Genomic DNA, 15,912 nt, shown 5'->3' on the forward strand with positions numbered 1-15,912 from the left:
ACTGGTCCTCTGACTTAGTTCAGTGATTTCTTTTAATTATTCCACACTTGGGTCTTCAATCCCATGATTGTAAAACATCTCAGCAATCATTTAGTCTAATTCTCCATCCACGGTTCTCCATCTTATCTTAAAATTTCTTTCTAGATAGGATTTATTATGCATATTTCCCAGTAATAATCCACTAGTATGTCATGTGACACAACATAAGGATGATGTGAGCACAATAATTTCTAAAACATAGGATAGTCCCCATCATGGTTCCCATCATGGTTCAGCAGATTAGGAACCTGACTAGTGTCCATGAAAAGGTGGGTTTGATCCCTGGCTTCGCTCAACGGATTAAGGATCCAGTGTTGCCATGAGCTATGGTGTATGTTGCAGACACAGCTTGAATCCTTCGTTGCTATGGCTGTGGTGTAGGCTGGCATCTACAGCTCAGATTCACCCCCTAGCCTGGGAACTTCCATATGCCTCGGATGCAGCCCTAAAAAGAAAATTAATTAATTAATTTTTAAAAATAGGACAGTCATAATGTGAAAAACTATACTCATCTTAACTTTCAGTTTCTACTTAGGATAAAAGTCATAATGGTAGCAAATTAAAAGCACTTTTGATACTGTTATTCTAAAGGATTTGCATGGAGTCTATTGTGCTAGCCTGACAATTTTCTTGGTACACCAAATTTTAAAATGAGAAGAAAATAGTTTATCTTGGAAATGCTGATGAAGCACCCTTAGCCCACAATCAAAAACATAATGGAAAAATCAATTTCAATTATTCATAATGTGTGTAATTTTTCAATTGACTAATAAATCCATCAGCAAAATGAAAAAAAATATCCTTTCTCTGCTATTGTTTATTGCTGTCCCTTTAGGACCATCCTTCAAGGTATTGTTTATAGCTATTCCTTGTGCTCTTCTGTCACACTTCCTGCTTGTGTTCAGAAGCACAAAGAAAGGAACAAGTTGCTTGGAGAGCTTGCAGCTGACCTGTGAGGAGCTGGTTCACTCTCTGTCCCCTATTTGTGTCGGCTGGCGGTCGTTCTGTGATGATGCCTGAGGTGTGCTGAGCTGTGGGTGGTAGGAGTCTTATAACCGACCCAGCTCTATCTAACCTTTGGTTCATCAGCACAGTCTGCTAAGCCTCCAGGAAAAAGAGGCATGAGCTTTCAGGTCAGGAGTCACCCAGCTGCCAGAACCTATTGGCTTGGGGAAAAGAGAAAGAAGAAAAAGTCACCAGTGATAAAATGACCCTCTTTGTCAGAACGAGTCTAATGCCACAGAGAATGTTGTCAAGTTAGGCCTTCCAAGCAGAGTGAGAAACACAAGTCTCTCCACCTCACTGTGCTCCTGGGGGCTGCCTTATCCCAGCACTGAATGAAGTCCCTCAGTGCCTGGCCTTTGTCTACAGGAAGGAATATTTATTTATACAGGCTGGCTCAATCTTCTTCTTTTTTTTTTTTTTTTTTTTCCTGTCTTTCTTTAATACAACTGAAGAAAACAAGAATGGTCAATGATATTTCTGTGTAAAAACCACCAGAGGATTCCAAGTTGTTTCCTGGCTTTGGAAAGCATTTGGCTTGTCTTCTGACTTTCGTATCTTCTTGGCAGGTTGCCGAACGGCTGATGACAATTGCTTATGAGAGCGGAGTGAATCTCTTTGATACAGCCGAGGTCTATGCTGCTGGAAAGTAAGTCAATGCCTGATGTGTCCCTCAGGTGGCATTTCTAGAACCAAGAGACTCTGCCCAGATCATTGCTGACATGTTGATGAGAAGGGTCTGTCCTTCCCACACATGTTGATGCCACTGCTTTTCTCCCTCTCTCACCCACCATTACCCAGATTGGGGCTATTGACTGTCTCTGGGCCCCTCTGCCCATGCAAACCTTCCCACCTCTGGTTCCTGTGTGAAGAATGGACTAGAAGCACTTGCCATGATCTACATGAGGGGCTGAGGTGGTTGGGACCAGAGTAGTGGCAGTGGGGATCCATAATGTTAGCCGAATGTAATTAATATAAGTGAGCAGATTCCAATGTGGTTGTTCCAAAATTAGTCTCATTCTTTCATAACCACACCTCTTAGTTCCTCAACCCTATGGGAACTGGGGCGTCTTCTCTGTAAAGAAGCAGGGATTGCTCCTCCTGTTTGCAGGCCTATCCTTCTGCTGGGCACAAGAGGTAGATTAGAGACTAAAAGAGGGATCCCCAAAGATGCCAAGAAGCTCAATATCTTTTTAAGAGGACATTTCAGACCCCATTCGTAGGACAGAGAGGGCTGCAAAGAGGCCTTACTTCTTTTGCTGGAGAAGTTACACTGGCTACAAGTTTTTATGGACCTGAGAGCATGTTTGGGGCTCTAAGACAAGACTTGGGGCTAAGTCAGAACACATGGGTACTGTGCTCTGGGGTCAGGTCTCATTTTAACAGAAGTGGAGTACTTTGACCTCCTGCTGTGAGCATAGATGCAGGGACAGAAAGAAACTAAACAGCTGGCCAGCTGCTTGAGCAGCTCTGCAATTTTCTGACAGGGATGTGGAGCATAATCACCTGAAGGCCTGATTTCCTACCTTCTGGGTGAGAATTACAATCAAGCTGCTGAATCAGGTTCACTGCTGCCTGGTAAAAGTGCATTTTCCTAGCCTGAGTTCCTTCTTTTCAAGGGCAGGTCTATGTTTAAAGACCATCAGGGTGGTTCAGAGCCCACATCCTTAATGTTTTCTGTTGAGTCCAAGGAGAGAAAATAAAATTGATGTGGCCCTGTTCCCTTCCACATCCTACCCTATCTCACCATTTCCTTTTTCGCTGAATCCTGTTTGGTATCAAATGAGGCTAACCCCATTAGGTACTAAGGTGAAAAAAGGGGCATTGATTAACAAATCTATTAGAATCCTGTTTGTATTCCTATTGTGAAGGATAATTGGTCCTGATTAATTATTGACTGATTGTCTATGTGTAATAAGATGGGTTCCCACTGTGAAATGCCAGGTTGCAAGAGAGACAGACAAGAGGAGAGAACCCTAGGGTAACATTCAGTGCGTTTCTACTTGGGTCACACTCCCCAGCTAACCCACATCATGGTTTATTGCAGGGCTGTGCACTCCAACAAAGATGGGACTTTGAGTTAAGACAAGTCAGTTAGCGATGACTCAATCTATCTGACGCTGGGGACAAAGTACTGATTCCCTTGATGTCCTCATTCACAAACCTCTGAGAGCCCAGCTGCTTCTCATAACATTGGTCTGACTGGGAGGAACTAAGGAGAAAGTTTTGGTCTCCTTAAGTTTGGGTCCCAGATGGGGTAGGGGCAGGGATGAAGGACAGAGGGATGTCTTCAGTATAGTTAGCCACAAGAAGGACACTTTGCTATGACTTCTTATATCCTCCTATGATAGTGCTTGTCACACTTAGGTTCTTTTACCCTGCAAGATAAGTGAGAGTCAGTGTTTTCTGTCTGAAAAGAATTAGGTTTCATTGCCCTCTCTGATCACAATTGGAGACCACAGACACAAAACAAACGAACAAACAAACAAACATCCCTTGTTTCCCATCAAACAATGCCAAGCAGGACAGTTATATATGGGATCAGTGGTTCAAGAACACCAAACTGCCAAATGGCTCTGCTGTTTCCTAGTATCAGGACCGCAGGCGATCTCCTGACAGCATGTCAGGATTTGGCAGGTGCTTCTGGAATTCTCTGGGAGCAGGATTCTGCCGGCACAAGCAGAAACAGCGGAAACTCTGCTACCAGCCGCGAGCAGCTTCTATTTTCGGGACATGTAGGCACTGAGAGTTCAAACAAGGAAGGGAATCTAGTGTTTTGGATTGACTCTTGCATTTCCAGGACACTGAATCCTAAGAAATTATCTGTTTCTCTTTCAGGGCTGAAGTGATTCTGGGGAGCATCATCAAGAAGAAAGGTTGGAGGTAATACATTCACCGTAATCATTTACTTGCCTTTAAAAATACTGTTATTATTCTGTACCAGAAAAGAGAAAATAAAATTGCATGACAACTAACCAAAATGCTTTTTAAAAAGTCATTATTGGTAAAAAAATGATTTACAGTGTTTTGAAAATAAATATTAGCGAGTTCATTATTTGTGCTTCAAAAATGATTGACTTGCCCTGGTTGAACAGAGAAGGAGAGAATGTTCATAAGATATACATGAAAGGAAAGTGGCATTTTTCTAGTTTCTAACTTCCATTTGTGGTAATCTGGTGCAGGAAGCCAGCTAACAAGATGCTGATTATTCATAGAAATTGATGTATGTTTATTGTTCATTTTATTAACAACCCTGGATGCAAAGAAACAATGAAACAAAAAGCCCTTGGGATAAATAACTCATAGCTTTCTTATCTAAACACAATTAGCCAGCATCTCTCCTGTGTGCCAAGAGCCCTATTATCTGGGCATTCAGGAAAGTGCTTTGTCTGCTTTTCTGGAGGTGTTATTTCCCATCCCATCACCTTCTGTAGCCAAAGCCAGTAGTAATGAGGGATGCTGTAATGTGTGTGGGGAGTAGGGGAAGGCAGACCCCCTCCAGTTCATCACATGAATCAGCCCCAACAGCCATTTCTCCCCAGCATGAATACAGAATCAGGCAAAACCCAGCAAAGACCACTAGAAAACTTGGAGTGGTCTTCTGCTCTGGTATAAGATCTGCTGATGGCCAAATAAGTAACAGTTCTATAGTATGAGTAGAAATGGAAACCCAGAAATTTATAGTGATATGAGCAAATAAATTTTGGTGACCTACTTCCTCCCTCTCCCTTCTCCTCCTTTACCACTCCAGGGACTGTAAGATCATGAAGAGAAAGTTGCATTAAGCCTTAAATATTGAAAAATTTTCACATTCCAAACCAGTCTTCCAATTTGCCTGAGTTACCTTCCCAGTCAGAATGTTGGTCCATCCATCACTGCTCCAGTAGGACTGTTATCACTTTCTTAGGGCTACTATAACAATGTGCCACAACCTGGGTGGCTTAAAACAACAGTAATTTATTTTCTCACAGTTCTGGGGGCAAAAGTACAAAATGAATGTACAAGGCATGCTCTTTCTGAATCCTTTCTTGCATCTTCCTAGCTTCTGGTGGTTGCCGGCAATCTTTGATATTCCTTGGCTTACAGCTGCAGCTCTTCAACACCTGCCTCTGTCATCATATAGCATTCTCCCTTCATGCGTCTGTGTGTGCTCTTATAAAGACCAGTCATATTGGATAAAAGGCCCACCCTACTCCAGTATGACCTCATCTTAATTTAACTATTTGCATCATCAATGAACCTATTTCCAGATAAGCTCACATTCTGAGCTACTGGGAGATAGTACTTTAACATATCTTTTGGGGGAGTACACAACTCAACCTGTAACAGATATTTTGGAGATGAGTTTACTCTCATCCAATGAAATCAGCAGTGAGGTATAGGCTGCCAGGGTGCACCTGAACACAGAGGGGAAGCTCCAGTGCAGTAGTGCTCTTCCCTTCTGCACCCAGACAACATTGTCATCACTCACCATACTTTGCAAAGCTTCTTAACCTTTTGTAGAAAACAGAATAACATGCATCTTTTGCAAACTGCCTTTTAGCCTTGCAAATAAAACCTCAAGCTATTCCTATGCTACAGAATATTAATGTCAAATTTACAGCTACTCATCCAAGAATGTTGAAAAGATAAATCATAATAACATCACAGTATGGAGGCTATAAAATCTGTTTCAACTAGCATTCTTAGCTTCTTGTCCCAAGGCCACCACTTGCTCTCTGTGTTGTCAGGGCAAGTTACTTCTCTGAGCCTCAATTTTCCCCACCTATAAAATGGACAGCATAAGTCTTTATGGAGCATTGTGCTGATAAGGAGAGTTAAGATGGATAAAAGAATGTCAAAGGCTGTGCTATATCCGTGTGAAGTATTCCAATTATCATTCTTCACCCACTCAGAGGAGTTACTCTAAATGCCTCCATGAGGTAGTAATAATTCGCCAGGTTGCAGTCTACTCTCTATTTGAACATAAATATTAGTGTGCACACAGATATAGGACAAACATTTTACACAAAGCCCAATTTTGGAAAAATAAGTCTATGGTGGATTTGGATAGAACATACGGCCTTGGTAAGTCCTACTGGTCTGAATAATCTAGAAGGCTACGCTCACTTTTTTATTATTTTGACTGTGCCTGTAGCATGTGAAACTTTCCGGGCCAGACATGGAACTGCACTATAGCAGTGACCCAGGCCACTGCAATACAAAATATAGGATCCTGGAGTTCCCATCATGGTGCAGCGGAAATGAATCCAACTAGGAACCGTGAGATTGCGGGTTCAATCCCTGGCCTTCCTCAGTGGGTTAAGGATTTGGTGTTGCTGTGAGCTGTGGTGTAGGTCGAAGACATGGCTTGGATCCCACATCGCTGTGGCTGTGGGGTAGGCCGGCAGCTGTAGCTCCAATTAGACTCTTAACCTGGGAACCTCCATATGCCATGGGTGTGGCCCTAAAAAGCAAGAAAAAAAAAAAAAAAAAAAAAAACAGGATCCTTAACCCACTGCACCACAAGAAAATGCCCTATGCTCACTTTTTAATCAGATTCCATCCAGAGCTTTTTGTTGAAACCTAAAAATGTTTGCTAAAGGACACATGGCGTCTCTGTGGCAGATTGCTGTCATACTAGGTATTGTGAGTTTGAGGGATTATCCTGGAGAGTTCATCAGCCCTTTGGGGGTATGTTATCTCCAGATGCTTATGTCTCTAGACCTTATGTTATAGTGACTCAAATTACTTTTGGGGGAATTAACTTCAGTGGGATGCGAGTACTGACATTTTCTACAAATTTTTCTTGTTGCAACCAAGTTGTCAGAGTTTCACCGTTATTCCCCATTGGTTATCATTAATCATGCTAGGCTTTTATACCTGAGGGCACCAGGCATAGACTCTACAGATGATGGAATTATAAATGCCTTATTTCAAATAGTCCCGAAGTTTGGTCTTAAATTTTGAATCTCAAGTGCTTTTTTTTTTTTTTCCTCAACCCAATTCAATTGAATTATATACCTGGAGAAACTAAATTACACTGAGATCTGCCTCCCAATTTTAAATTACATGACTATAGTTCTCAAAACATATTTCATATTCCATAATCATAATGGTGTGATTGCATTTCCTGCCCTTGGGTGTGGTTTTGAGAAGGTAATGAATTTGCTGACAAGATTTCCACATTTCATTCCCTTAGGAATAAAGTGGTAAAATTTTGAGTTAAGGATTTTAGGATTATTTTCCTAAAATAACATTTCCATTTAATAAGACAGTCAAAGAAATTTTATTCCTATTTATTGACTAATTTTATTAATGTTTTCATGTAGTCAGTTCTTCCCTGTAAATGCACTGGTTGGAAAGAGTCATAACTCAGAGACACTAGAATCCATGGTCCTTGGCACAGGGTAGACATACACCCAGGAAAGTCTGTGATCAATTAACACTATGTCAGATGCTCAATAATTGTTAGTTGGTGCTATTTGAGTTCCTAAAGCAATCCATCCTTCCAGTTCTTTCACTTACTCTTCTCATTTTCCATTCTGACTTTCCATGCCTACCACTCACCTTTACTTTGCTACCACCCAATCACCTGTGTATTGTCATAGCCCCCCTCCTCCTCTGGCCCCTCCAAGTAAAGCTCACTTCCCTTCAGACCTCTTTCTTTAGGATCTGACTTCAAGTCCCCACTCATCAGCTTCCTTTTCTCCTTACATTTTAATGACATGAATGAACCAATTTATCCCTATACAAATTTCTTAAAATCTGTGGTACAATAAATTCTTTCTTGTGCTGTAATAATAATATGACTCAGTACAATAGCTAGCAATTATTTAATATTTCTCTGTTTGTCTGTTTAACATATAGGAGGTCCAGCCTGGTCATAACAACCAAACTCTACTGGGGTGGAAAGTAAGTTAAATACTTTTTAATTTCCCTACCTAAAAAAGGAAACAGATAGTAATTTGTGCTTTGATCCTTTCAGACAACTATTTTACATTTAATGTACTAAAATTAATTGGTTTGGAAAGAAAGATTATTTTCCTCACTTGAAGGAAATTGCAATTAGCCTAGAATTCAGTTCTAGCAAAATACCCCCAAAGAAGTTTAATACAGCATATGTGGTCATTTGTTACTACATGATTCATGGAGATTTTCAAATACCAACCTCATACTTAGAACTGTTTCCAAAGTAGTGTTCAAATTTTGGAAAAAGAAAATAAGTACATAGCATCACAGAAGAATAGCTACTGGAATCTGCCAAAATTCAGAGACTTATATGGAAAGTGATGATAAAAATATCTTGCCTGGCCCCACGTGTGAGTTTCTGATCATTTCTGCAAAGGGCTCTGAAAATGCTAATCAAAAGGACCATCTCATCGAAGAATAACAGGAAGGGGCCTGTATCACTTGCTGTCAAGCCAAATGAAAGAGTGGTCCTCTCTCTGTTTTTGGATGCAGAACAAATTTCACAGGATGGATTGGCTTCTGATGGGCCTGCTGGTGTTTGAACTGGTACTGACATTATTCAGCTTGACTTACTTAGAACTCTGGCCTCTTTGACAAACATGTGAGAAAATAGCAAGCTATTCCATATACCTTTTTGTGGAAATCTCAAAGTTTTCCATAAAGTCTTAATAAAAAACAAAGACAAACCCATTCAAACAAAACCTTATTTACTTCCCTGTAACGCATAAGAAATAAAGATAAGATTAAAAGAATCTTCTAATCAAAGTGTATGTGTGTATATACACATATACATGCTCATATTTTATTGCTATTTTGGAGTTTATTTATGATGACTATGAAGACAGAAATATGGAACTTGGATTTTTATTCCTCTTGTAACCTACATAAAATAAAGCAACATGGTGCCTATGCGAAATACAGGTTTACATTATGTGTACTCTTATTCATGGTCCCATTGCTTGGTGCTTTGCAGTACTACTCACAACCTTGCCTATAATATAGAATAAACAAGAAATAAGACAGTTTGCAAGAACTATTATGTAGTAGAGTACTATGTACAATATTATGTAATATGATTTTTAAAAATTCCAAACCACCAAAGGTGAATGATAAAGTACTATGTTTTAAAAAGGAATTGCCAAAAGGATTGATGTTGAAGAAATATTTCATCAGTACTTTAAAACTCAAAGACCAGAATTTCCCATCGTGGCACAGAGGAAACAAATCTGACTAGGAACCATGAGGTTGCGGGTTCGATCCCTGGCCTCCCTCACTGGGTAAAGGATCTGGTGTTGCCGTGAGCTCTGGTAGCATCTGGTGTTGCTATGGCTGTGGTGTAGGCCAGCAGCTGTAGCTCCGATTCAACCCCTAGCCTGGGAACCTCCATATGCCTTGAGTGTGGCCCTAAAAAGACAACAAACAAACAAAAAAACCCTCAAAGACCACACTTCTTTCTAATTTACCAGAGGTTAAGAATGGTCTGAGCAGGCAAAAATCCTGATTAAAGATTTTTCTTCTTAGGAAACTAATTTAAGGAAGACTTGGTACATCACATTTTAAAAGAAAATAGTTGTTCAATTTCTTTTGAGAGTCAAAAGGCACTTTCAAATTTGCTTCCTTTCTCATAAAAGCCAATGTCCAATGTTATAGTAAGCTCACAAACTTATGTCAAGCCTTTTTTGCGGGGGTTGGGATTGGTTAAGAACAAGGCAGGAAGGTCGAGCTATGTGTCAAGTGTCCAAGTGTATGTGACAAGGTGTACATGGCTGAGTTATTATTAACATGGTGTGATGACTATGACGGTTAATTCATCCTCTGGGGTCTCCAAAGAAAAGCCTCTTGACATGCTGCCCACAATCCTTCTCACCTCAGCCTGCATCGGTGCAGAATATGCCAAGAACAGGGTATGAAATTAACATTCCGTCTAGAATGACTATTCTTGTGTACTTTTGAAACAGCAATTAAAAAAAAAAAGCACACCCCACTCAAAGTCATTTGCTTCTTTTTCTTGTCAGAGCTGAAACAGAAAGAGGGTTGTCAAGAAAACATATTATTGAAGGTAGGTACCGCTGCTTGCATTTTATTTTGATTTGTGGGCTGCTGATTCAAGAAACGTATCAACCAGATAGGATCAAAATATATTGGAAGAGGGTAAAATTCTCTATGAGAAGAACCACAGTAAACCATATTTCTTCCTGGCATTTAGTATGGGGGATATAGTGATATAGAGGGGAGAAGGAAAACTCAAAAGAAAAAGACTAGATTTTTCCAGAACTCCTCTCCTTTACAGTTACGCTAACATTAATAAAGTACTTCCATGGATTTTTTAAAGAGTCTTATTAATATATAGTTTGTATACCATAAAAATTTACCCATTTAAAATATATAATTCGTTGATACTGAAAATAATTACAGAGTATGCAGTCATCTCTGTAATTCAATTTTAAAACATTTTCATCTCCCAAAAAAGAAACCTGGTACCCACTAATAGTTACTTCTCATCCCCTCCTTACCCTCACCCATAGCCTATCTATACATTTGCCAATTCTGGACATTTCACATAAATTTAGATCATACAATATGTAATATTTTGTAACTGGCTTCCTTCACTTAGCATAATGTTCATCTATGTTGTAGCATGGATCAGTACTTCATTTCTTTCTTTTTTTTTTTTTTTTTGTCTTTTTAGCACCGCACCCATGGCATATGGAGGTTCCCAGGCTAGAGGTCCAATCAGAGCTGTAGCTGCCAGCCTACGCCAAAGCCACAGCAACGCGGGATCCAAGCCGTGTCTGCAACCTACACCATAGCTTACGACAACACTGGATCCTTAACCCACTGAGCCAGGCTAGGGACTGAACCAGCATCCTCATGGATACTAGTCAGGTTCGTTAACCACTGGGCCACGATGGGAACTCTAGCACTTCATTTCTTTTTGTTGCCAAATAAAATTCCATGGTATGAATATACCACATTTTGTTTATCTACTCATCCATCAGCATACATTTGAGTTGTTTTCATTTTTCGATTATCATGAATAATGCTGCTATGAACAGCTGTGTATAAGTTTTTGTGTGGACATATATTAAGACTACTATACTTTTTAAAAAGAGCATATATACAAAAGTTCCTGTCATGGCACAGCAGAAACGAATCCGACTACAATCCATGAGTTTGTGGGTTCGATCTCTGGCCTTGCTCAGTGGGTTAAGGATCTGGCAGTGCCTGTGAGCTGTGGTGTAGGTCTCAGATGTGGCTCAGATCCTGCATTGCTGTTGCTGTGGTGTAGGCCGGCAGCTGTAGCTCTAATTAGACCTTTAGCCTGGGAGCCTCCATATGCCATGGATTCAGCCCTAAAAAGACAAAAGATGATGGGGGAAAAAAAAAAAAAAAGAATATATGCATTAAAAAAAAAAAAACTTGTGGAAAATTACAGCTGTGTAATTGATTCACAGTGCCATTGCTTTTGCAATGGTGCTCAAAACTGTATAGTTTAGAAATACACAAAAATAATACAGTCCCCAAGCACCATTATGTAGTAGAATACTATACTCTACTTCAGTGTGAGGATTCTGAGAATTGTGAGGAACTTTTTTTTATTTCTTGCTTGTCTATATATTACAAAAAATTTACATTTCTACCTTTTGCAATAAAGGAAAAATGTTAAAAGGAACTGCCATATATTTCTAACATCTTTATACCAGTTCATAGGAATTTAAGATTTTTATAACTTTAGGAGTTCCCATCGTGGCTCAGTGGTTAACGAATCTAACTAGGAACCATGAGGTTGCGGGTTCTATTCCTGACCTTGTTCAGTGGGTTAGGGATCCGGTGTTGCCATGAGCTGTGGTGTAGTTCACAGACTCGGCTCAGATCCCTCTAATCTCACTACTTTTAAAATAAAAATAGTTGAAGAAGTCAAGTCCTCCCTTTGCTCACCTCATCTCATTTCACAGTTTGACAATCTGGTGCATAGCCTTCCTACGTTTCCCTGTAGTCATATTGACTTATCTGTCTACCTATTCATGCTACTTATAAATACAAAAATGTATGTATTAATCACTAACTGGTTTTTAATGTGTTTGTGGGCATTTGGGCTTTGAAATCAGATAAACATTGGTTCAAGTCCTAACTCTGTCATTTATGAGCTGGGGGACTTTGTACAACTTATTTAACCTCATTCATCCTCCATCTCCTGCACTATAAAATGGGCTGTAAATTGCCTGCGTCACAAGGTTACTATTCACGGGTTCAACTTAGAGTATTCACATTGAGCACAATGTTGCATAATAAGCATTTAATAAATGTTATTTTTGATGTCACCGCCATCATCGTCATCACCACAGTTCTTAATAGTGCAACTGCTAGTCTTCCTTCTATGGATAAGGACATGCTTTACTAAGTAAGTGACATTTTGAGACCGCCACAATGAATGACCACATTCTAGCACTGGAGAAAGCTTCCAAATTCCTCACCCAAACAAAATCCCTTCTCAGACCTTAGTGTCCAATTTGATGTTGTACAGACAAACCCAACCTGTGAAGCATTTGCCCCATGATTTGTGTCATCTACCAAAAATTCATCAACCAGGAAAAATGCTTCAATGAACATGGTAGCAAAAGTTCTTTCTTATTTTCCTTTCCTTTTCTTTTCTTTTCGATCTGATTGACTAAAAAAGAGATTCCGTTGATTAGCAATTTGAAGAATTACTTTTATTTTTTGTTTTATTCCTAGAAAATGAAAAATTTAGATTCTTCAAGCAATGATTAATGTATTAATAGCCAAATACCACATTAATTTTATTTCCGCTCTGAAATGTAAGAATATAATTTCCTAGCATGCTTAAGAAATTCAAGCACAGTTAAGTTCTAAAGGACACTAATGATATACAATTAAGGTTGAGACTGTTAGCCAAATAAACAATTTTAACTCGTGTTGGAAGTATATAAAGAAAGAGAGTGAGAGAGAGACTCAGAAAGAGGTTTATACTAGCAATCAGCAGAGAAATACAAAATCAATGAAAAAAAAATGGAGAAGTTGTGCTACTGTGCTTTTCACCGACTCTCCATTGCTTTAGTATTTACTAGTGTATGTGCATAATTTCAGAAATCCCTTTTTTTAATCAATTTTATTCAAGCCTCATTTAACTTCATAGAAATACCGCAAATTCTCTCCCCCCTTTAAATAAGTCAGGAATTCTCTTAGAAACTAATCTCTCAGGATGATAAACCAGTTTGGCTGAAAATCAAACTCACCCAGATTCAAACTAACACAAATTTTCAACCTTTTGACATGGAAGAAGGATTGGGATCAATTATTATGTTGTTGTTACTGTTGGTGAACAGTTATTTTGCAGTTTATAGTTTCTGACAAAGACAGAAACACTCATGAATGCAAGAGAGTCAGCTTAAAGGATATTTCTAAGCAGGCTGAAATGAGGCAATTCTGGGCTTCACTGTGATGAAGGTAACCTTATTCAACATTGGCAATTCATACACACATTAAATTTGAGAAGTACTGCTAAAGAACGAGACAGAAGACCAATTCACGTAGAGTTCAGTCCACTTGTGTGCTGGATGACCTTTGCCATCTGAGTTCGTTTTCTCTTTTAAAATAGCTTGATTTATGCAAAATGTAATTTTGAAAAAAAAAATCATATGAAAGAACTTTTCAGTGAGCCCAAAGTCCTTGATTTTGTTCCAGTTAGGAATAGCATTCTCCTTAGATTCACAAAGAGGGAGTAGAAATTTCACTAATAGGTTTATTATGTCATTTGGAATCCCAAGATCCTCTCATGCTCTGAAATTCTGTTTATTCAGCCATTCCACAAACATTCATTAAACCCAAGTTTAACCCAGTGTTAAAATTTAGCAGATCATATTTCTTTTGTATCTAACACAAAAAAATAGAAATAGTTTAGTAAGTCAAATTGTAAGAATAAGTAAATTGTGTTCTTTTATAGGCAAAATCTATGTCTAAGACTGCATTTGCCTTTCAGGTAAACACCAGTTTTGCTACGTGATTCAGAACACAAACTCACTTTCCTTGTTTTAGAGGTAGGAGGGGAAAATAATCCGAGAAAGTACCACTTGAAACTTTTTAATAAATGGCAAATGTTAAACCCTATAATCTGAACTTTTTAAAAAGGATGTAATTGATGATTTTTCAATTAAAGACTAAATTTCTAAACAGATGGATTCACCAGAGGATTCCTTCCTGATGTGCCATGTTCATGGTAAACTGAAACCACACCCGCAAAATAATCAAGGTTCATAATATTAAGGTGTAGCCCCTCATATTATTCTAATACAGCACAGTCTTTGTAGAAAGGAGCAACTGTGTCTTAAATCATGACTGAGAGGCCTATCAAGAAGAAGCTAGAAAATTATATAGGGAAATAGTGTACGTTATTTAAGGCAACATTTTTTTCAAGCTAGGTAGGAAAACAAATGTGCCATAGGAGTAGAAGATGACAACACATCATCATCCTGAAATAGGTGTAATTTAAATTAAATTTCACCTTATGAACAATATAGTTCCTGTTAAACTTCAGAACCTAAAAGAGAGATTAACTTAGATTTCTTTTTACTACAGTCATTTGAAAGCTGTTTTCTTTACATAACATAATTTATCCTCCTGTGGACTTTTGAGGAATTTCCACTTAACATCTAGACATCTCCCCAAGAGCAAGGAATGTTTCTCTTGCTTCTCCTGTTTTCACTCCCACAGACACTGGGTTAGTGCCAAGGGACAGGCTAATGTCAGAAGTCCCTTCATCAAGCGCATGCACTGAAGAAGAGCACTTACCTCCTTAGGTTATGATTAGTTGTCCCCTCTGGAGTCAAGGTTAGTACATTTTTGCACATCTACTTAACCTTAAAACAATACTTGGCCCCAAGCCAATGCTCATCAAAAATTTACTAAGTGGAGATAGAACATGACTATTTGTTTATTGGAGATAAACCCTAAATGGCTCTCAAGGAGACATTCCTTAGCATGTCATTATGTTGCTGCAATTTAGTTACAGGATTAGAGCATCCAAATAGAAAAAGGCAGGACCACTTGATTTGATTTGCAATCACGTGAAAGATTAAAACAGAAAGATCACCTAGCTCCATTTCATCTTTGGACGAATGTGGGTACTAGGTCCAAAGAAGCTGAAAAGACATTGGCAAGGTCGTTCAGGCCAGACTGATTTCATATCCTGGACCCCAAGCCTTGTGCCTTACTTGCACGTAGACTTCTCTGAATGCCAGACCAATCCACCCAGCTGCCAAGAACTCCACGGAGTTGACCAGTGCCTCTCAAACCCATCACAGCTCCCACGACCACCACCAATCTGCTTCTCTCATGACTGCCCTATCTTACTAACAGTCACTTCATTTCTCAGGCCAAAAATCTAAGAATTCTTGATACCTCTACCTCCACACTCTATATTCAACATACCAGGAGTCCTCTTATTTCTACCCATACAACTTGTCCTGAATTCAAACACTTCTCACCGACTTGGTCCAAGTGTGGTCTGCTGCAGTGACCTCCTTACTGGTTTCCCCCACTCTGCTTTCTCTTTCGCCCCCACAGGTTATTCTCAGTGGGCTGAGTGACCAGCTCAGAACACAGATCTGATAACATCATCTCTGTGACTTAACTCCCAGTTCTTTACCTCCCAGCCCCTCAGAAATACCTTTCCAGTTCATGCAGAGAAAAATCCAAAATTCATCCCATGGATTACAAGATTGAGATTTTCGAAGTGAGTGGAGAGTGTCTCTTAGGAGAACAACCTCCATTTACTCTGTTTCAAAGTCAAGGTAGGGACCAGGTGGAACTGACACAATGCGACATCATTTCTAATATTCTCACATGAATAATCTTGGCCTAAATACCAAGAAAAAAGGCTTTCCAGAAGAATAATTGAAAGAT

At 39.2% G+C, this 15,912-nt stretch overlaps 1 protein-coding gene across 5 annotated transcripts in view; it reads left to right on the forward strand.

The window, feature by feature from the left end:
- Positions 1–15,912, forward strand: part of KCNAB1 (potassium voltage-gated channel, shaker-related subfamily, beta member 1) — a 393,270-nt gene that overhangs the window by 315,003 nt on the left and 62,355 nt on the right. For all 5 annotated transcript variants that reach the window (XM_021068178.1, XM_021068181.1, NM_001105294.1 and 2 more), the window contains 4 exon segments: positions 1,611–1,690; positions 3,880–3,924; positions 7,891–7,935; positions 10,008–10,051. In XM_021068178.1, the coding sequence (XP_020923837.1) occupies positions 1,611–1,690; positions 3,880–3,924; positions 7,891–7,935; positions 10,008–10,051 (214 nt within the window).

The sequence above is a fragment of the Sus scrofa genome, chromosome 13 (genome assembly GCF_000003025.6).
Source record: "Sus scrofa isolate TJ Tabasco breed Duroc chromosome 13, Sscrofa11.1, whole genome shotgun sequence".
Taxonomy (NCBI): Eukaryota; Metazoa; Chordata; class Mammalia; order Artiodactyla; family Suidae; genus Sus; species Sus scrofa.